This window comes from Phacochoerus africanus, chromosome 4 (genome assembly GCF_016906955.1).
Source record: "Phacochoerus africanus isolate WHEZ1 chromosome 4, ROS_Pafr_v1, whole genome shotgun sequence".
Classification (NCBI taxonomy): Eukaryota; Metazoa; Chordata; class Mammalia; order Artiodactyla; family Suidae; genus Phacochoerus; species Phacochoerus africanus.
In genome coordinates this window covers 67,176,808-67,198,726 of record NC_062547.1, presented here as the reverse complement: position 1 = coordinate 67,198,726, position 21,919 = coordinate 67,176,808, and the positions used below count along the sequence as shown (strand labels likewise).

At 41.9% G+C, this 21,919-nt stretch overlaps 1 protein-coding gene across 2 annotated transcripts in view; it reads right to left on the bottom strand.

Moving 5' to 3' along the window:
* The window catches only part of LOC125125653 (zinc finger protein 709-like), a 50,024-nt gene that overhangs the window by 9,669 nt on the left and 18,436 nt on the right, over window positions 1-21,919 (bottom strand). The window contains exon 1 of one of the 2 annotated variants that reach the window (XM_047776959.1): window positions 1,074-1,240. The exons of the other annotated variant lie outside the window; for it this stretch is intronic. Within the exon in view, the coding sequence (XP_047632915.1) occupies window positions 1,074-1,076 (3 nt within the window). The 5' untranslated portion in view covers window positions 1,077-1,240. Of the gene's footprint in view, window positions 1-1,073; window positions 1,241-21,919 lie in introns of those variants that run through there. 2 annotated transcript variants of the gene reach the window in all.

Genomic DNA, 21,919 nt, shown 5'->3' with positions numbered 1-21,919 from the left:
TCTTGGGCTCTCCTCAGTCACGGGGTATAATCATTCTCCTACTCCCCTAATCATCCCCCACACTAATGTCTATGCAAACCCAGCCTCAGTCACACCTTCACACTAAAGACAGGTTCCTGCTCGGACATCAACTCAGGACCACCGTTAGGAGGGCCCCCTTCTCATACTCCTGCTCCCAAAGGACAAGGAACTATGGAAACTGCCAAATCAGAGTCCTCTGTACATAGAACCCAGGCGTGGTGGGGTCACCGATGCCACACAGGGCAGCACAGCACATCGCAGGGCACAGGGAAAGCTCCCCAGCAAACATCTCACAGAGCAGGAGCCTCCAGGCTTTATCAGCCTGTCCAAGTAAGAAGCACCAGGGAGAAAGGGAGGGGCCAAGCCTGACTTTTTAGCAGTCAAAACATTAAATACGTGGCTCCCAAATAATCGTTATATCACAAGGACAAAAACTGAACGAAAAATAGGCATTGGCACTGGGTTGTTTGTATATAAAGAAACAGTAAAAGCATGATGAAGTAGTACTCAAAACTGGCTATCTCAAGGTGGCTGGAGTTAAGAGCTGAGAAGTGGAGGAGGATGTGCGGGCAGGGAGTCTTGAGTTACTTTTCTCCCTCAGGAATTTATGTTTTTCTACAAAGGAAATTACTGCAAGATCTCATCCTTTAAACAGTAATGGATATTAAGTTGCAATCCATAAAAAATGAAATCCTTTCAAACTAAAAGGACAGGGGGCACTAAGTTTGTCCCAATACCACAGTAAACACAATTGTTCCCTAATGACCCTCCACGCGGTCAACAAACAACCTGGGAGAGACACGGTTGCAGAGCTGCACAGAGGCGCTCCGGGGTCGGGCTGAAAAAGCCAGTCGCGGGGACCAGACAGGAGGCCCAGCATCACAGCTACCGGCTCAGCCCCCAGGCTGCGAACCGGAGGGGACTGAGGTCCGCGCAGCGTCCCGGGTGGACCCGGGTCCGCAGATTCCAGAGTTGCCCCAGAGGAGGCCGCTTACGGCCGGTTCCAACCAGTGCCTCCGCTGGGACTCCCCACCCTGGGGCAGCACACTCACCATTGCGAGGTTTCCTCGGCTTCTGCGTCCTTCCCTCGAGTCCACCGACCAATGCAAGTTAGAGCACGAAAGAAGAGACTGAAGCGCAACCGGGAACCCTGAAAGGTCAGCAACACACACCACCTGCGCGGTGGGAAGGAGAAAGGACGTCCACCCTTGTGCGGCGCGTCGCTCCGCCCACCTCCCTCAGCGGCGTCCTGGTTGGACAGCTTCCAATACCCCGCCCCCACGTGCCTGAGTGACAACCTACGGGAAGTGGGACTGGACCTACCCACCCCAACACCCCCACCCCCGCCTGGTCCTTTCGGTTTGTTATCAGAACTTTTTCCTGGACTGGGATTGCCTCTAATGTCTTCCATAACTCCTCGTGTTTGGGATTGCTGACTCATTTTCAAAATGGAGTAAATACAGGTAATGAGGAAGAGCAGGCCACACGTGCCTGGAGCAAGAGGGGCTCATGTCCTCCAGGGGTCAAAGGCTTGCCATAAGCTTCTGTGGCCAATCCTGGAGCTGTGCTTCTTATTAAGAAATGGTGACACTAGGAGTTCCCTCCTGGCACAGTGGTTAATGACTCCGACTAGGAAACATGAGGTTGCAGGTTCGGTCCCTGGCCTTGCTCAGTGGGTTAACGATCCGTTGTTGCCCATGAGTTGTGGTGTAGACAGAGCTCGGATCCTGCGTTGCTGTGACTCTGACTTAGGCCTGGCATCTACGGCTCCGATTAGACTCCTAGCCTGGGAACCTTCCGCATTCCGAGGGAGCGGCCCTAGAAAAGGCAAACACACACACACACACACAAGTGACACCAAAATGTGAACCCACCCTCTGTAATAAAGAGGCTGGCTCCATTTTCATCTTTGGTCCTTGGACCGCACTCAGCTTTCCTATAGGCCAAGGGGTCCAATCCGAGCTGCAGCTGCTAGCCACAGCCACAGCCACAGCCACAGCAACACCAGATCCCAGTCAGCATTTGCAACCTACACCACAACTCTGGGCAACGCAGAATCCTCAACCCACTGAGCAAGGCCGGGGAATTAGCATCATCATGTATACTAGTCAGGTTCTTGAACCTGCTGAGCCACAAGGGGAAATTCTGCATTCACATGCTTTTAATCAAGGAAAGTTCCTGTTCCCATTGAGAGATGGAATAAAGTTGAAGTTTTCTCCATGGGGACTACTGTCTTTATGTCCAGAGAGTCTCTCTACCACATGATTTCTGAAAAATGAGAAGCATATTAGCATTTTGTATTAATCATTTTATATGAATTACATTTATAATTTATATGAATTGTGTGGTTTTGTACCTTTCGTGAACTGCTAAGAATGTCCTGCAAAGGAACTTATCCCTTTCTATTAAAAAGAGATACTCAAATACAGGGTTCATTTTAATTTTTATGTAAATAAATATATGTATATTTATATTATATAGTTGATTTACAATGTTGTGCCAATTTCTGCTGTACAGCAAAGTGACCCAGTCATATATATTTTTTTCTCATATTATCTTCCATCATGTTCTATTCCATGAGACTGGATATAGTTCCCTGTGCCATACAGTAGGAACTCATCACTTATCCATTCTAAATGTAATAGTCTGCATCTACTAATCCCGAACTCCCAGTCTATCCCACTCCCAAGCACTTGGCAATCACAAGTCTGTTCTTTACAAATACAGGTTTATTAATACTGCCTGCAAGTACACTATTTTGCAAATACCATAGGTTTGTATCGCATTTATTAATACATTTTTTGTAGAAATTTTCTAAGAATAAATAAATTAGAATAAAGAGCTATTTCTTTGGTTTGCTTCTTCCTTTTTTTTTTTTTTTTTTTTTTGCCTTTCTAGGGCTGCACCTGCAGCATATGGAGGTTCCCAGGCTAAGGGTAGAAACAGAGCTGTAGCTGCAACCTACACCATAGCTCACAGCAACACTGGACTCTTAACTCACTGAGCAAGGCCAGGGATCAAACCCGTGTCCTCATGGATACTAGTCAGATTTGTTTCCACTGAGCCACAATGGGAACTCCTGGTTTGCTTCTTTTAAAAATTTCATAATAAACACTGTAAAGCAGCTATAATGAAAAAAACTTAAAAGAAAAAACAGTACAAACAACCACGAAAAAAAATATTTCATAATATACCAAGATTTTCACGAGTCAATGCTCTCTATTGTGTGACTTACCTTAGTTTTCCACCCCGGTTTTTGCACTGCTCTTCAATGTCATGAGAGTCCCATTTTGTTCCTAAAAGGCAGACCCAGAGAAATGATTCCAAAGAATTGGAAATAAGAGAAACATTATTCAATTCCATGTACATTTTTAGCTATGACCATGCCCAGTCTATATACTATCATCCTCCCTCCCAACGTTCCACAATGTAGAAGAAGATCAATGAATGAAAAGGATTTGATCTCTACCTGACTAATGTCGTCCTTTCTACCTAAAGGAAAGGCATCATCCTTACTCACCGGGATCAAGTTCCTAAAGTTTTCCTGCATGACATCTCTGTAGTTTCTTCTGTCAAGGATCCAGTAAAGCCTAGTCCTCCAGGGTGAAGTTCATAGCCATATCCTCAGAGGTCACGGAGTCCTAGAATATCTCAAATATGTGTGTAGTAGGATAAGTGAGACTGACTGCACTGGACATCTATACTCCACTTATGGGAAGGTTATGTATGATTTTATCATTTCCAAACATTTATTCTTTGATTTGAACATCAGAAACCTACCCTCTGTCCACACTGACTTCCTTATAAATTTATCGACAATAAACACATGGAAATTATTTACACATTTTACTGTGATCACATCTAATGGCAGGTCCAGAGAACATTGGGAAATGACAGAAATGCTATGCAAATGAAATAAACATTATCATTTTAAGACTATCAATTCCTCATGAGAAAAATTCTTTCATTTCTTTCCTTAGTACACACCCATTCCAGCACCCCAAGGAGGCTGAGGGTCAAAGCTTTATGAAGTTTCAATGAGTAAAAACATAGTGAAAGCCTATACGCTTATTGTCCTCTTCCCATCACCAAGCATGGGACACAAGGAAGCCTGTGGCATGTAACTTTAACAATGTCCAGCTGGGAGTTCCCACTGTGGCTCAACAGGTTAAGAGCCCAACTAGTATCCATGAGGATGCAGTTTCACTCCCTGGCCTAGCTCAGTGGGTTAAGGATCCCGCATTGCCACAAGCTGTAGTGCAAGTTGGAGAGGCACCTCAGATCCCAGGTTGTGTGGCTGTGGCATAGGCTGGTAGCTGCAGCTTCAATATAACCCCTAGCCTGGGAACTTCCATATGCCACAGGAGTGGCCCTAAAAAGACCAAAAAAAAAAAAAAAAGTTACTTGGAACATGAAACTCAGACAAAATAAAGAAGGCTTAACAACTTGAACCACAAGATCCCTATACTTCTGTACCTCAGGGCAGCTTATTGCTAGTTCTGGGCACAGAGAGGCACATACACTGCAATCACTAAATGTCAGAAGAGCCCTTTCTGGCACAACTGTAACTGTATACCCACATCTCTGCTGACATTGAAAAACAAGAGCTGCAGATTGCAAAGGAGCTCACTGAAGTCCACAATGTTTTTGACAGTGAATTTCCCCATGATGATTATAAAATAGTTAAACCTCTCCACAGTGTTTGCCACCAAAAGAACGTAACATCACCATTCTCTAATCCCTGACCAGCCACTCTAGAAGCTGCCCTCCCTTCTTCTGCCATTGCCAAGCTCCCCTGGGGAGGAAAGGAGCATAACAGCTCAACAGCTAAGCATAGGAATCCCTCGGCTGATGACACTACACACTGCCAGTAGGCTGTAAAAGGGTTAACTCCTCCAGAGTTAAGGTCTCTGGAGAGAGTAAGGCAGGCGTCTCAGGAACACATAAAATGGCTTCAAAGAGCAAGGAAAGGTCATGGACTTTTTTTTTAATTGACCTTTTGTGGAGGAATAAGGTGAGAGTTTACACCCAAAGGCAGAGCATGTGTGGATTCAGCATTTGTTACAACAAATGTGGGAGCAAAGGCTCTTGGGTTTTTTCCATAATTTTTTTTATTATAGTTGATTTACAAAGTTCTGTCAATTTCTGCTGTACAGCAAAATGACCCAGTTATACATAAAATATATACACACATTCTTTTTTTAAAATTATTTTTTGGGAGTTCCCGTCGTGGCACAGTGGTTAATGAATCCGACTAGGAACCATGAGGTTGCAGGTTCGATCCCTGGCCTTGCTCAGTAGATTAACGATCCAGCATTGCCGGGAGCTGTGGGGTAGGTTGCAGGTGCAGCTCAGATCCCACGTTGCTGTGGCTCTGATGTAGGCTGGCGGCTCAGCTCTGTTTGGACCCCTAGCCTGGGAACCTCCATATGCCGCAGGATCAGCCCAAGAAATGGCAAAAAGACAAAATAAATAAATAAATAAATAATTTTTTTTGCTTTTATGGGCCACACCCACAGCATATGGAGGTTCCCAGGCTAGGGGTCAAATCGGAGCTGTAGCCAGTGGCCTACACCACAGCCACAGCAACACAGGATCTGAGCCACATCTGCGAACTACACCACAGCTCATAGCAATGCTGGATCCTGAACCCACTGAGCAAGGCCAGGGATCGAACCTGCGTGGATACTAGTCAGATTTGTTAACCACTTGGCCACGATGGGAACTCCTATATATACGCTTTTTTCTCACATTATCCTCCATCACATTACATCAGAAGTGATTTGATATAGTTCCCTGTGCTATACAGCAGGATCTCATTGCTTATCCACTCCAAATGCTATAGTTTGCATATACTAACCCCAAATTCCCAGTCCATCCACTCCCTTGTTTTTTGTTTTTGTTTTTTGCCATACCTGCAGCATGTGGAAGTTCCCAGGCTAGAGACTGAATCTGAGCCACAGCTGCAGCATTGCCATATCCTTAATCCACTGTGCCACAGTGGTAACTCTGCAAAGGCATTCTTTTTTCCCTTAGAAACAAGTGGTCACAAGCGGAAGAAGGAGGGTTGAAGCTCTAGAGCTATAAGCAGTGAATTGTCAAACTTTGGAGTCAGAGGCTTCCCTTCCTTGTCCGGCATTTAAAAACTTAGAAGCAATCATTTCTAACCTCTAAGGAAAAACAGCAATCATTTCTAACCTCTAAGGAAAAAAAACAAAATAACTTGATAATCAGAGCACTTACATCATGGGGAAACAGAGGATCTTTCAAATTGGGGAAGAGAATATAATATAAAACATTATATGAATAAGCCCCCACTACTCTGTTCTTACTATGGCCTGTACTCAAGAAATCCTATTTCAGCAGAGCCTAATGAAAAGACAAAGAAGAATGAAAAATACAGAACACAGGAGTTCCTGTTGTGGTGCAGCAGGTTAAGGATCCAATGTTGTCTCTGAGGCAGCATGGGTTCAATCTCCAGCCTGGTGCAGTGCGTTGAGGATCTGACATTGCTGCAGCTCTGGTGGAGGTCAGAGCTATGGCTTGGATTCAATCCCTGGCTCCAGAAATTCCATATGCCATGGGTGCAGCCAAAAAAGAAAAAGAAAAAAGAACACAATATTCATGAACCATAAGATAATCTGTATTAAAAAGAAGATTTATAGATATCATGGGACTACATAATGAAAAGAAAGATAGCAAAGAACAGAAGAAATTAGTGTAGTAACAATTATTGAGATTTTCCTAAAATGAATGATACACAACAGAGTGTAGATGGAGGAAGATCGGAGAACACTAAACACGAAGGACAAAAACAAAGCTTCCTGGGGAGTTCCCGTCGTGGTGCAGTGGTTAATGAATCCGACTAGGAACCATGAAGTTTCAGGTTCGATCCCTGCCCTTGCTCAGTGGGTTAAGGACCCGGCATTGCCATGAGCTGTGGCTCTGGCGTAGGCCGGCGGCTACAGCTCTGATTAGACCCCTAGCCTGGGAACCTCCATATGCCGTGAGAGTGGCCCTAGAAAAGATAAAAAGACAAAAGACAATAAATAAATAAATAAATAAATAAATAAATAAAACCTTTCTGTTGTGGCTCAGCGAAAACAAACCTGACTACTGTTCACGATGAAGGTTTGATCCATGGCCTCACTCAGTGGGTTAAGGACCCAACATTGCTGTGAGCTATGGTGTAGGCTAGCAGCTGCAGCTCCAATTTGTCCCTAGCCTGGGAACTTCCATATGCTGAGGGTGCAGCCCTACAAAGCAAAAAAAGAAAAAGAAAAAAATATACTCCCAAGAGTCTTGTGTTCACACTAGACAAAAATCAAGGACAAAGTGAAGATACTGAAAGAAGACAGAGGAAAAAATACCTAAGTTATACAGAATCAAAGATTAGAACTAGGGAGTTCCCGTCGTGCACAGTGGTTAATGAATCCGACTAGGAACCATGAGGTTGCGGGTTCGATCCCTGCCCTTGCTCAGTGGGTTAATGATTCGGCGTTGCCATGAGCTGTGGTGTAGGTCACAGACGCGGCTCAGATCCCACACTGCTGTGGCGCTGACGTAGGCTGGCAGCTACAGCTCCGATTGGACCCCTAGCCTGGGAACCTCCCATATGCCATGGGAGCAGCCCAAGAAATGGCAAAAAGACAAAAAAAAAAAAAAATAGAACTAAATCAGATTTCTTTTCAGAAACCATGCAGGAAATAAAAGAGTGGAGTGAAATATTTGAAAGAGAAAAAACACTGTCCTAGAATTTTATATCAAGCAAAATCATCTTCCAAAAATATAGGAGGTATGAGGACTTTCTCAGAAAAATTGAGAGACTTTGTCTTAGCACACATATTTGAAAGAAAAGTTCACAACCTCATCAGAAAGAATGTAAATAATGAAGATGGAAGATGAGAAAAAATATGAAAGTAAAGTATATGTTTATGTCATCATAATTAATATAACATAACCACCTTGTTTCAAATATTAGCTACAATGTATTTGGTAATTATAAACTTATGACTAAATAGAATAAATGACAGCTATGTGACAAGGGACAGAGATGGGGGAAGTTGGTATGAGGTACCTGCATGACCAGTGAAGTTGTATAGTGGTACCTGACAAATGATGTGGCTTAGTTGTAAATGAGTACCGAAAACTCAAGGGAAAGCACTAAAAAAGTGAAAAAATAATCAGATAAAGTGCTCAAGATGGCAGAAAAAAGAGGAAAGAAAAAAGCAACTAAGGACAAGGGTAACAAATAGAAAGTAACAAAAGGTGTGGTAGATATTAATTCAATTGTGTCACCCATCACTTTAATCATCAATGGTTCTTTTTGTTTGTTTGTTTGTTTCTTGTTTTTAGGGCCACACCCATGGCATATGGAGGTTCTCAGCCTAGGGGTCCAATTGGAGCTACAGCTGCGAGCCCACACCACAGCCAATGCAACACAGGATCCAAGCCACGTCTTCGACCTACACCACAGCTCACAGCAATGCCAGATCCTTAACCCACTGAGCGAAGCCAAGAATCAAACCTGAAACCTCATGGTTCCTAGTTGGATTTGTTTCCACTCCGCCATGACAGGAACGTCATCAGTGGTTCTAACACCACTGAAAGATACATACATTAATAACTGATTTTTTAAAAGTCACACTTTATCATACATTGTCCACAAGAAATCCACTTAAAACATAAAGACATAGACAGATAAATGTTAAAGGGATGAAGAAAAATGTCCCATGACAAAGCCTGAGAGGGGCAAGGCTGACAGACCAACCAGCAAAGCTTCCAAAGAGGACCCTCAACTGACAGATTTTCAGATAGGATGTCTGTGCCCAGAAAAGATCCTGAGGCAGAGACATAAGCATTCAAACAATAGCTCCATGTGGTTATTCTTGGCTGTAAAATATTCAAAAGAAATATAAATATCTAAAAAGACTATGGCACAAGTGAACCTATATACAAAAGATAAACAGATTCACAGACATAGAAAATAGACTTAGAGTTGCCAAGGGGGATGAGCTGCTGCAGTGGCAATGCCGGGTCCCTAACCTGCTGAGCAACAACTCTCAGGCTGTTCTCAGAACTCCAGGGAACTGTTAACTGAAAGCAACTGCCCTGGCCAGAATAATCATGTGCATAAGTTGTCTCACAACAGGATGTCCCAATTAGGAACATGGAACTAACAACCTGCCACCAAACACAACGGAAAAATTCAGGAGGGTCCAAAAAGAGAGGACAGACATCAGCCTATGGTATGTCTTGCCAACCTCCCAGAAATCCTCACATTTAGAATCATTCTTGACTGAGGGATGCCAGCATCACCAGGAAGGGCCCTAAGTGGCACAATCAAGATGATTGGCTGGAGACAACTGGGAAAGCTAACCCCACTGCCGTAAAACCTGAGTCCATGAGCCTCAGGCAAAGCAGTTGCCCTAGGTTCACTTACCCTACTACTTACTCTCTGCTTGAGTGGTTTGATGCATTTCAAAAGTCTTTTGTCTGTCAGTATGATAGGTCCCCAGGAGGATGGGGACAGACCCCCCCTCCGCCCCTCAAATGTGGCTGTTCAACTTGGGAGACCAGCTGTAGACATGGATATGGCTGCGTGCAAGATTTACATCCTCTCCTGGAATGTGGATACTCAAGTTGGTCGGCAAAAAAGCAGTGGTTTGTGGAAAACAACTGCCAGCATAAATTAACCACCTACAAAGACTAAATGCCCTCTGTCATGGGACTGGACCCCCTACCCCTCCCCTGACTTTCCCCTCCTCCTTCTTCACTGTTTCCACAAGTTCCTGCCATAATAAACTCCTGCCACACACCCAGTTGGCACTGGCACCATCTTGAGCTCAGCCCATCTTTCGAATGCCTTAATAAATCTCTCTTGCTTTACCGACCTGGCCTTGCACGTTCCTCCCCTGGCAAACTTAACACAGTGCATGTGTCTTCCCTGACAATTCGTTTCCAACTATGAGACAGGCCCCCACTCTTGGGCCCCGGAAGGGGTCCTTCTACAACACAACCATTTGGAAAACTCAGGAGCAAACAGGACCCACTCTGGAAAGAAAAGCAGGGCTGGGGACTCCATGTAGCCTTTAATAGGCAGGAACCCCAGGGACTTAGTCAATATAGTCCCCTGATGCCCCTCCCTATGGTCACTGCACAGTGTGGGGGAGAAATGAGGCTGAGGTTGCAGAGCTGTCCAGAGGTTCGGGGTCAGGGCTGAAATGGCTGCGAAGAGTGAGGGGACAGGACACTCAAGGTCCCACTGTCAGCCATGCCCCCACACTGCCTGCAGGGGGAACTGAAGCATGAGCATCACCGTGGGAGGACTCAGGTCCACAGACTCCAAAGTTGACCACAGGGATGTACAGGTCATGGCTGGGCTGGTTTCCACCAATTCCGACCAGTCTATCTGCAGCATCTTCATAACCCCAGGGAGGAACACTCACCACATCATTTTCCTGGGTCTCCTGGAGTCCCACCCATTTTGTGTGGAAGGCATCCACACAAAGGAAGAGTCTAGGTTTATTTTATGGGTGCTTTTTGTTTACCAACTCAACTACTTCACTTTCTATAGTTCTATTCTGATTTTTTTTTTTCTTGAGTTAGTTTCAGTAGATGGCTTCTTTTGAGGGATTGATGCACTTCATCCAAGTTGTCTTATATTTTGATGTACAGCTGTTCAGCTCCTTTATAATCCTTTTCATTTTGGTAGTAATATCCGTCATTCTTCCTCACTCTATGAATGTTAATACTCCTTTCTCTCTAGATCCGCTTAGCTACAGATACGTCAATTTTGTTAATTTTTCCATTGAACTTGTAAGCAGAGAGGGTAAGGGATTCTTGGAGAAAGAAACCAGGCATGGTACTTTTTTTTCCCACTTGCTGTGTAGCTTCCTGCAGAAGTTCCCAGGCCAGGGACTGAACCTATGCCAAAGCAGTGACCCAGCCACTGAAATGCCAACACTGGATCCTTAACCTTCTAGGCCATGAGGGAACCCCAGGCATGGCTCTCTTGATAGAAACTAGCCTAAGCCATTTTGTGACCTAAGCCTGACAGCAATGCTTTCCCTTGAACAGGTCTCAGTAATTAATGATTTTGAAGTAAGTAAGGGAATGCAGAAACAAAGGAAGAGGAGTCAAGTAACAACAGGTCAGTGAGAAAACAGAGTCCTACTTTCTCCTCAAGGAGGATTGTCATGTATATATGACATGTATCATTTCCTCTCCTGATCTTTGGCTTTTTTTTTTTTTTTTTTTGGTCTTTTGTCCTTTTAGGGCCGCACCCGAGGCATATGGAGGTTCCCAGGCTAGGGGTCTAATCGGAGCTATAGCTGCCGGCCTATACCACAGCCACAGCAACTCGGGATCCAAGCCGCATCTGCGAACTACACCACAACTCACGGCAATGCTGGATCCCTAACCCACTGAAGGAGGCCAGGGATTGAACTGGCAACCTCATGGGTTCTAGTTGGATTCATTTCTGCTGTGCCACAACGGGAACTCCTGATCTTTGGCTTAGATGTGTCTTTTGCTAAAATCCCACCAAGAGGAAAACCAAGTTTCCAGGTAACAAACTCACTTTTGGTTTCATTCTTCTATATGGTTTTACTATTTCCCATTTCATTCATTTCTACATTAGTTTTAATTATTTCCTTTTCTCCTTCTACTGGGTTTGGCTCCTCATCTTTAAAGTCTGTTAAGGGAAACTGGTTACTGACCTGAGATCTTCCTTCTTTGCTATTAGAGGTGAACCAAGAGGAAAGAGGGAAGGACACAACCTTTTTTAAAAAATAGCATAGCCATTGTGAACGTGACAAAAACTCGTTAAAACCGATTAGGCCTAAGATAGTGGAAGTTTTGGCTTCCGGTGGACCTTGGGCCTCATTATCTGCACATTGTAATACATTAGCTAAATGGCACACCCTTCATGCATACTAGTTTGCATCTGCCAATTCTCTACTAATATATTTTGTTTTCTAGTCTGTTTTTCCTGATATTTGTATAATCTCTCCAATTTTCATGTTGTGCTGTTCACAGATGTACTTATCACATGCTTTTAATCTGTTGGTATGTTTGCATTTAAAGTGCACTTCTGGAGTTCCCTGGCAGCAAGTTAAGGGTCCAGTATTGTCACTCTGTGGCTTGGGTTACAGTGATGGAGTGGGTTCAAACCCTGGCCCCAGAATTTCTGCATACCATGGTGTGGCCAATAAAGTATGCTTCTTCTACATAGAACATATTTAGATCATAGGTTGTTTAATCTGAGGTGACAATCTCTTCCTCCTGTTTGGATCGTGAAATCCATTCACATCTAGTATTACTGAGATAGCTAGAATTACATATGCCATTTTTTATAATGATTTTTATTTTTTCCATTATAGCTGGTTTACAGTATTCTACCAATTTTCTACTGTCAGCAAGGTGACCCAGTTACACATACATGTATACATTCTTTTTTCTCACATTATCATGCTCTATCATTTTATCATAACTATATCATATCACTAGATATAGTTTCCAGTGCTATACAGCAGAATCTCATTGCTTATCCATTCCAAAGGCAATAGTTTGCACCTATTAACCCCAAATTCCCAGTCCCTCCCACTCCCTCCCCCTCCCCCTTGGCAACCACAAGTCTGTTCTTCATGTCCATGATTTTCTTTTCTGTGGAAAGTTTCATTTGTGCCATATGTTAGATTCCATATATAAGTGATATCATATACACATGCCATTTTACTTTTAGTTTTCTACAATTCTCATGTGTTTTGTTTTGGTTTTTGGCCATATTCTGCAGCATGCAGAAATTCCTGGGCCATGGATCGAACCTGAGCCACAGCAGTGACAAATCAAATCCTTAACTGCTGGGCTACTAGGAAAATTCCATGCTCATGTTGTCTTAAGTACTGAGTCCTCCTTTATAACTTTCTTTGGCATTAAATGAAGATTTTCAAGAATAATACTTTCATTTTTAAATGACTTTGACATTGTATATTCTTTAAAAATTTTGGAAGTTGTTCTTTGAACATATACACATTAAATTACTAAAATGTGACTCAGATTTATAACTAGTTTAATTCCAGTGATGCATGAAAACATTATTCATATAAAGCTCTATTACAATTTGCCTTTTTTTTTTGGTCTTTTTTTGCCTTTTCTAGGGCCGATCCTGCGGCATATGGAGGTTCCCAGGCTAGAGGTCTAATTGGAGCTGTAGCCGCCAGCCTACACCACAGCCACAGCAACGCAGGATCCAAGCCGCGTCTGCGACCTACACCACAGCTCACGGCAACGCCGGATCCTTAACCCACTGAGCAAGGGCAGGGATCGAACCCACAACCTCATGGTTCCTAGTCGGATCTGTTAACCACTGCGCCACGACGGGGACTCCCTTCTTTGACTTTTTAATGGCAAATGTACAACACAAATATTACATTGCTATATGTTATAATCTAGTAACAGGTTATAAACATAGGATTTATATATTTTCCTTGACTTCACTTAAAAGAAGAACAGAAAGGAGTTCTTTTGCTGTGGCACAATGGGATCGGTGGCATCTCTGCAGCACCAGGATACAGGTCCAATGCCCAGACCAGCATGGTGGGTTAAAGGATCCAGCCTTGACAAAGTATGCCATAGCTGGAGGTCAGATCTGACCCCTGGCCCAAGGAACTCCATATGCCACTGGGTGGCCAAAAAAAAGAAGAAAAGGAGAAAATATTTGTATTGATCCTACTTTTTCTACTTACAGAATTACTTGCAGGGGTATTTTTCTTTCCTTTTTCTCCCATCCTTCCTTTCTCCTTTCCTTCCTTCCTTTCTTTCTGGCAGGACCTGTGCCATGTGAAAGTTCCCTGGCCAGGCACTGAACCCCCACATCAGTGACCTCATCTGCTACAGTGACAGTTTAATCCTCTATGCCACAAGGGAACTTCATTTTTCTCTCTTTATGTTACCTTCTGCAATCCCTTGCTTATAGCCTGAAAAAGTCCTCCAGTAATTCCTGTGAGGCAGATAGCTGTCAATATACTCTTTCAGTTTTTGTTGATCTAAGAGATTCCTTAGATTTTTTTCCTTCATTTTTTTCCCCGAAGGTAGTTTTGGCGAATATAGGGTTGTTGTTGACAGATTTTTTGTTTTTTGTCTTTTTTTTTTTTTTTTTTTTTTTTTTTGCTTTTTAAGCCCACATATGCAGATATGGAAGTTCCCAGGCTAGGGGTCTATTTGGAGCTGTAGCTGCTGGCCCACACCACAGCTCACAGCAACACCAGATCCCCAACACACCCACAGCATATGGAGGTTCCCAGACTAGGGGTCAAATGGGAGCTACAGCTGCCAGCCTAAGCCACAGCCAGCCAGATCCAAGCCACGTCTGCGACCTACACCACAGTTCATGGCAAAGCCAGATCTTTTAACCCATTGAGCAAGGCCAGGGATTGAACCCGCAACTTCATGGTTCCTAGTAGGATTCATTTCCGCTGTGCCATGATAGTAATTCCTCGGTTGTGTTTTAGTATCCATTCAATCAGTGCATGTCTTTTGGTTGGAGTACTTAACCCCTTTATATTTAAGGTAGTTGTCGATATGTATATTCTTATTGCCCATTTGTTCATTATTTTGCATTTGTTTTTGTAGGTCTTTTTTCTTCCTTCCTGTTTTGTTCTCCTTTGTTCATGTTTAGTGTTGTGTTTGGACTGCTTTTTCTTATTTGCATGTGTATCTATCATAGGTCTTTGGTTTGCAGTTACCTTGGGTTTTTGATATAACAGTCTCTCTCTCTTTCTATATATATATATATATATATATATATACACATATATATGTATATATACACATATATACGTGTGTGTGTGTGTGTGTGTGTGTGTATATATATATATATATATATATATATATACACACAAGATTGTTTTAAATTGCTGGTTTCTTAATATCAAATGCCTCCCCAATAGCCTACATTCACTTTCTCCTCTTCTCATGATTGCTGGTTTTGATATCATATTTGTGTGTGGATGATTTCCTACTTTTACTATATGTTTGCCATTACCAATGAGCTATCCCATTCACAATTTTCTTTTTTCTAGTTGTGGCCTTTTTTTTTTCTGCTTAGAAAAGTTTTTTTAACTTTTGTTTTAAAGCTGGTTTGGTGGTGCTGAGTTCTCTTAGGTTTTGCTTGTCTGTAAAGCTTTTTTTTTTTTTTTCTGTCTTTTTGTCTTTTCCAAGGCTGCACCCACAGCATATGGAGATTCCCAGGCTAGGGGTCTAATCGGAGCTGTACCCACCACCCTATACTACAGCCACAGCAACACAGGATCCGAGCTGGGTCTGCGACACCAGACCCTTAACCCACTGAGCAAGGCCAGGGATCAAACCCGCAACCACATGGCTCCTAGTTAGATTTGTTAACCTCTGAGCCGTGACAGGAACTCCTACTTTAATCATTAAATACACAATCGACTCCTAGCAGATTTTCATCATATTTTCCACTTTTTTGCTAGTGTCCTTTGACGTTCATTTTTCACAATCTTAAGAGGTCACATCAATACTTTGGAAAGATAGTCAGAAGTTGCTTGCCCCCCACCCACTCGGCTCCCTGTACTCAAGAAAAATCTCTGTGCCAATCCTGGAACTGTTTGGGGGGCAATAAGAAGCCTGTCAGTATGAAAATCCCAATTAAAGAGCTGAGTGCTCAGTGGAGGGAGGTGGCAGCCTGTGGCCCACTTGATTGTATCTTCTGGCACCTCAGGAATGACTTATGATACAGCCACCTCGTCTGCTAGGAAACAGACAATCAACACCCTGTATTGCCAGTGCCCACTCCAAAGGCATTACCTCTGTTCTATGTGTGGGGAATACAAGAAAGGTGTCCCAACCTTGCAAGCAAAGTCACCCAGTATGTATCAACCCTCAGCAAGATGTAGGAAGGGGTGGGTTTGAAAAGCTGGAAGTCCTGTACTTCCCAGGAAGACAGCACTCTGAGTGGGAGCTGGGGTAACAGGGTGCCATGTGTTCTAGGCCACAGTAGCCTAAAGTGAAATCTTCAGCAAACTGAGCTGGGAGGAGCCAGAGAGTATGTAAAATAAAATTTGTATTTTACAGCAAGACAAGAAGAGTTTGAACATAAATTCTTCCCTGCCCTTTGGCCTCCTCTCTCCCCTCACTGTGCATTGCGCATCTGTATTATGCATCATCTATACCTCTCCAATCAGCAGAAATACCTGCTCAGCCATAAAGAGCAACAATTTCCTTGGGTCAGCATGATGACTCTTTTTTTTTTTTTGGTCTTTTTTTTTTAGGGCTGAACCGTGGCATATGGAGGTTCCCAGGCTAGGAGTCGCATCAGAGCTGTAGCCACCAGCCTATGCCAGAGCCAAAGTAACACCAGATCTGAGCCTCATCTGCAACATACACCACAGCTTGTGGCAACACTGGATCCTTAATCCACTGAACGAGGCCAGGGATCGAACCTGCATCCTCATGGATACTAGTCAGATTTGTTTCCACTGAGCCACGATGGGAACTCCTCAAGACGACTCCTTAAAAGATAACATTCCTTCTTGATTTCTAGGGGTCTCACGACTCACCAGGATTATGCTTACATCTGAACTATGTAAACTGTCAATACTACGTCATTTGATGTACAGTCCTCTATCTCGAAAAACTTCCATGTCTGTGCCTTGACTTCTAATGGGTGCAATGGTTCTCAGAGCTTTCTGAAATGCTCTTCCTGGGTTATAATCCTCAAATTGGGCTCAAATAAAATTGTTGAAATTTTTCCTACATCAACAGATTAATTTTTTGACAAGAGGGAGTACTCTTGATTCAAATAACACAGATCACATTTCCTACAAATCTTCATGATTTTTTTTCTTCTTCCAGTTTTATTGAGATGTATTGCATATAGCACAGTATATATTCTGTGAAATGATTATCACATCAAGTTTAGTGAGCATCCATAATCTCCTATAGACACAAAATTAAGAAATAGAAATGTTTTTTCCTTGTGATGAGAACCATTAGGATTTACTCTCTCAACTACTACCATAAGAACACATATAGCACTGCTAATTTTAATTATCATGTTGTTCATTACATCCCTAGTACTTATTTATCTTTCAACTGGAGTTTGGACCTTTTGACTGCATTCATTCAATTCCCCACTCCACTTCCTGCCTCTGGTAACAACAAATTTCTTTTCTTTTCCTATGAGTTTGTTTTTGAAATATAAGTGACCTATACACTGTTAGTTCCTCTTAAACAACAGAGTGATTTGATATTTCTACACATTTCAAAATGATCACCATGCTAAGTCCAGTTACCAACAATCACCTTATAAAGATATTACATGGTTACTGACCCTTTCCTAGATTTTTGTGAACAAATGTTCTCCACCTATTATTTTCCTTTAAGACCATTTTCAGCAGCTTGAAATGTCTGTTATTATAATGATTCTCCCCAGCTTTATTGCGGAGAGAGTCAGCAGACTTCCTCACACTGGGCAACCCAATGTATTTAGTATGAAGCCCATTCCAATGAACAGAGGATGAAAGCGAAAGCTTTAAAATCACTTGTCATTTTAATATGTGATCAAAATTGAGAAATTCTGGGAGTTCCCATCATTGCTCAGTGGTAAGGAACCCAACTATATCCATGAGTACACAGGTTCAATCCCTGGCCTCTCTCAATGGGTTAAAGATCTGGCATTGCTGTGAGCTATGATGTAGGTTGCAGATGTGGCTTGGATCTGGCATTGCTGTGTCTGTAGTGTAGGCTGACAGCTATAGCTCTGATTTGATCCCTAACCTGGGAACTTCCATATGCTGTGGGTATGGCCCTAAAAAGACAAAAAAAAAAATTTTTTTGAGAAATTTTATTTTTTATGATTTCCAAAGAGACACTGAACTTTTCACAAAATTCACTGTATAGGAGATTACACAGAAGAAATGGCTTCTCATTTATAAGGCATTATTTGATTTCTAATACATAAAAATTAAAATATGATGTTAGTCATGATTCTTCACAGACACAGAACCATCATGATACAGGAGGGTAAGTGTTTATACATATACATTACTATTCCTTTACTTTTCTTTTTCCTTTTTAAGAAAGTAGCTCATGTGATTATAGAGGATTGGCTAAATAAAAAATATGCAATTTCACATTGTAAATCAACTATACTTGAGTAAAATTAAAACAAACAAACCCATGCAATCTAAATGGACACATTGAAAGCCCAAGGGAATAATTGTAGCTCAAGTCCAAGAACACTCTAGTGCCAGAATTCTTCTGGCTCAGGGAAGATCAGTTTTTATATTATTAAGAATTACAAGAGTTCCCATTGTGGCTCAGCAGATTAAGAACCCAACTGGGGGAGTTCCCGTCGTGGCGCAGTGGTTAACGAAACCGACTAGGAACCATGAGGTTGCGGGTTCGATCCCTGCCTTTGCTCAGTGGGTTAAGGATCCGGCGTTGCCGTGAGCTGTGGTGTAGGTCGCAGATGCGGCTCGGATCCCGCGTTGCTGTGGCTCTGGCGTAGGCTGGCAGCTACAGGTCCGATTCTACCCCTAGCCTGGGAACCTCCATATGCCGTGGGAGCGGCCCAAGAAATGGCAAAAAGACAAGAAAAAAAAAAAAAAAGAAGAGCCCAACTGGTATCCATGAGGATGTAGATTTGATCCCTGGCCTTACCCATTAGGTTGAGTATCTGGCATTGCTTCAAGCTTCAGTGTAGGTCGTGGATGAGGCTCAGCTCTGGCATTGCTGTGGCTATGGCCTAGGCCAGCAGCTGTGGCTCCAATTTGACCCCTACCCTGGGAACTTTATGCCACAGCTGTGGCTCTAAAAAATATATATATATATATGTATATACATATATATATATACACACATATGTATATATACACACATATATATATAATTGAAGTTGTACAAGAATTTGTATACAAAGCTTATGATAAAAACCTATGTTGAAAACTAAAAGAAAAAAATCCTGCATTAATTAGATGAGGTGTACCCACACTAAAGAAAGTAATCAGATTTACTCAACTCCATCCCTTAAAATGGTAATCTTATGAGAAAAACTCTACAGAAAAACATCCAGTAGAATGTTCCACTGGGTACTACAGCTAAGCCAAGAGGTAGTGGCTGTTTATTTCTTGGACAGTGGTGTCTTATATTAGGGAGATCTTGGTCTTGCAAACCGAGTTTGGGAGCATTCCTTGCACTGCTAGTTTCTGAAATACTTTTTAAAACACTGACATTAATTATTTGAATTTTTCATTGTTATTTCTTTTGGCCTGTACAGGTATTCTATTTTTAAATTAATTGTAGGCCACAAAAGCAGCCTTAGAAATTTTAAGAAAGTCCAAAACATGTCAAACATCTTTCTTTTTGCTTTTTAGGGCTGCACCTGTGGCATATGGAAGTTCCCAGGCTAGGTGTCTAATCGGAGATACAGGAGTTCCCATCGTGGCATAGCAGAAATGAATCCAACTAGGAACCATGAGCTTTCGGGTTCAATACCTGGCCTCACTCAGTGGGTTAAGGATGCAGCGTTGCCGTGGGCTGTGATGTAGGTAGATGATGTGGCTCAGATCTGGCATTGCTGTGGCTGTGGTGTAGGCTGGCAGCTGTAGCTTCAATTAGACCCCTAGCCTAGGAAATTCCATATGCCACAGGTGTGGCCCTAAAAAGAAAAAAAAAATGTGAGCCACAGCTGCCAGCCTATATACACCACAGCCACAACTACGTGGTATCTGGGCAGAGTCTGTGACCTACACCACAGCTCATGGCAACACCAGATCCCCAACCCACTAAGCAAGGCCAGGGATCAAACCTGCATCCTCATGGATACTAGTCATATTTGTTTCTACTGAGCCACAACGGGAATTCTTCAAGTATCTTTTCTAACCACAATACTGTGAGACTGGAAATCAAGAGTAAAACTGCAAAAAACACAAAACACATGGAGGCAAAACAATATGCTGCTAAGAAACCAATGAGTCACTGAAGAAATCAAAGCAGAAAGGATAAAATTCCTGGAGACAAGTGAAAATGAGAACACAATGATCTAAAACCTATAGGACACAGAAAAAGCAGTTCTAAGAGAGAAATTTACAGCAATACAAACTTACCCTGGAAAAAAAGAAAAATCACAAATAAACAACATAACCTTAAACCTAAAGAGACTATAAAGTGAAGAACAAAAAATCCAAAGTTAGCACAAGGAAGGAAATCATAAAAATGAGAGCAGAAATAAATGAAATAAAAACAAAACAAAAAAAAAGAATGAAAGAAAGAAAAAGAAAATACCAATGAACATAAAAGCTGGTTCTTTGAAAAGATAAAAATATTGCTAAACCTTTAGCCTGACTCACCAAGAAAAACAGAGGGCCCAAATCAATAAAATCAGAATGAAGAAAGGGAAAGTTAGAACCAATACCACAGAAATACAAAAGATCACAAGAGACTAGAATGAATAACTATATGTTCATTAAATGGACAACCTAGAAGAAATGAGCAAATTCTTAAAACTGTACAAATGCCCAAGACTGAGTGGAGAATATGGAAAATATAAATAGACCAATTACTGATACTTATATTAGCAATAATTTTAAAACTCCCACTAAACAAAAGATAGGACCATGTGGCTTCACAGGTGAATTGTACTAAAACCGAGAGAAAAGTTAATAGCTATCCTTCTCAAACTATTCCAAAAAAATTGCAAAAGAAGGAATGCTTCTGAATTAATGCTGGGGGGGGGGGGCCTGGTATCATGCTAATAATGAAGCCATACAGAGATATACGCCCCCCCAAAAAAGAACATATATGCAAAATAACTCAAAAAAATCTTAGCAAACCAAATCCAACAATACACTGAAAGGATTGTATAACATGATAAAGAAGGATTTATCCAAGAGATGCAGGGATTTATCAATATCTGCAACTCATCAACATGATATACCTGATTAACAAACTGAAGAATAAAACCACATAATGAACTCAATATATGAGAAAAGCTTTTGACAAAATTCAACACCCATTTATGATAAACTCTCCGTAAAGGAAGTTCCCTTGTGGCATAGCAGGATAAGGATCTGGTGTTGTCAGTGCAGCAGCTCAGGCTGCTGTGTGGCACAGGTTCAATTCCTGCCCTAGGAATTCTTACGTGCCATGCACCAACCAAAACAACAACAGCAACAACAAAAAAGTCCTCTCCACAAAGTATGTATAGATCCACATAATAAAGGCCATGTATGACAAACACACAACTAACACAGTCAAGAGTAAAAGGCTAAAAGTATATCTTCTAAGACCAGGAAAAAGTCAAAGATACTCACACTCTTCATGTTTATTCAAAATAATATTGGGGGTCTCACCCACAGTAATTAGACAAGAAAGAAAAGAAATTCACATTGAAAAGGAAAAAGTAAAATTGCCACGACTTGCAGATGATACTACACATACCAAATCATAAAGATACCAAGAAAAACTACTATAGCTCATCAATGAATTTGGTAAAGCTAAGATAAAAAAATATATACACAAATCCATTGAGTTACTATACACTAACAACAGGAATTCCCTTGTGGCAGGTTAAGGATCAGGCGTTGTCACTGCAGCAGCTTGGGTCACTGCTGTGGTGCATGTTCAGTCCCTGGCCCAGGAATTTATACATAAATTCAGTGTGGCCAAAATGAACAAGCAAACAAAACAAGAAACAAAAAACTATACACTAAACAACAAACTATTGGAAAGATAAATTTAGGAAATAATCCCATTTACCATTACATCAAAAAGAATAAAATAGCTATGAATAAATCTATATAAGTAGCTAAAAGACTTGTACTCAGGAAACTAAAAGAACCTATGAAAGAAACTGAACAGAACATACACAGAT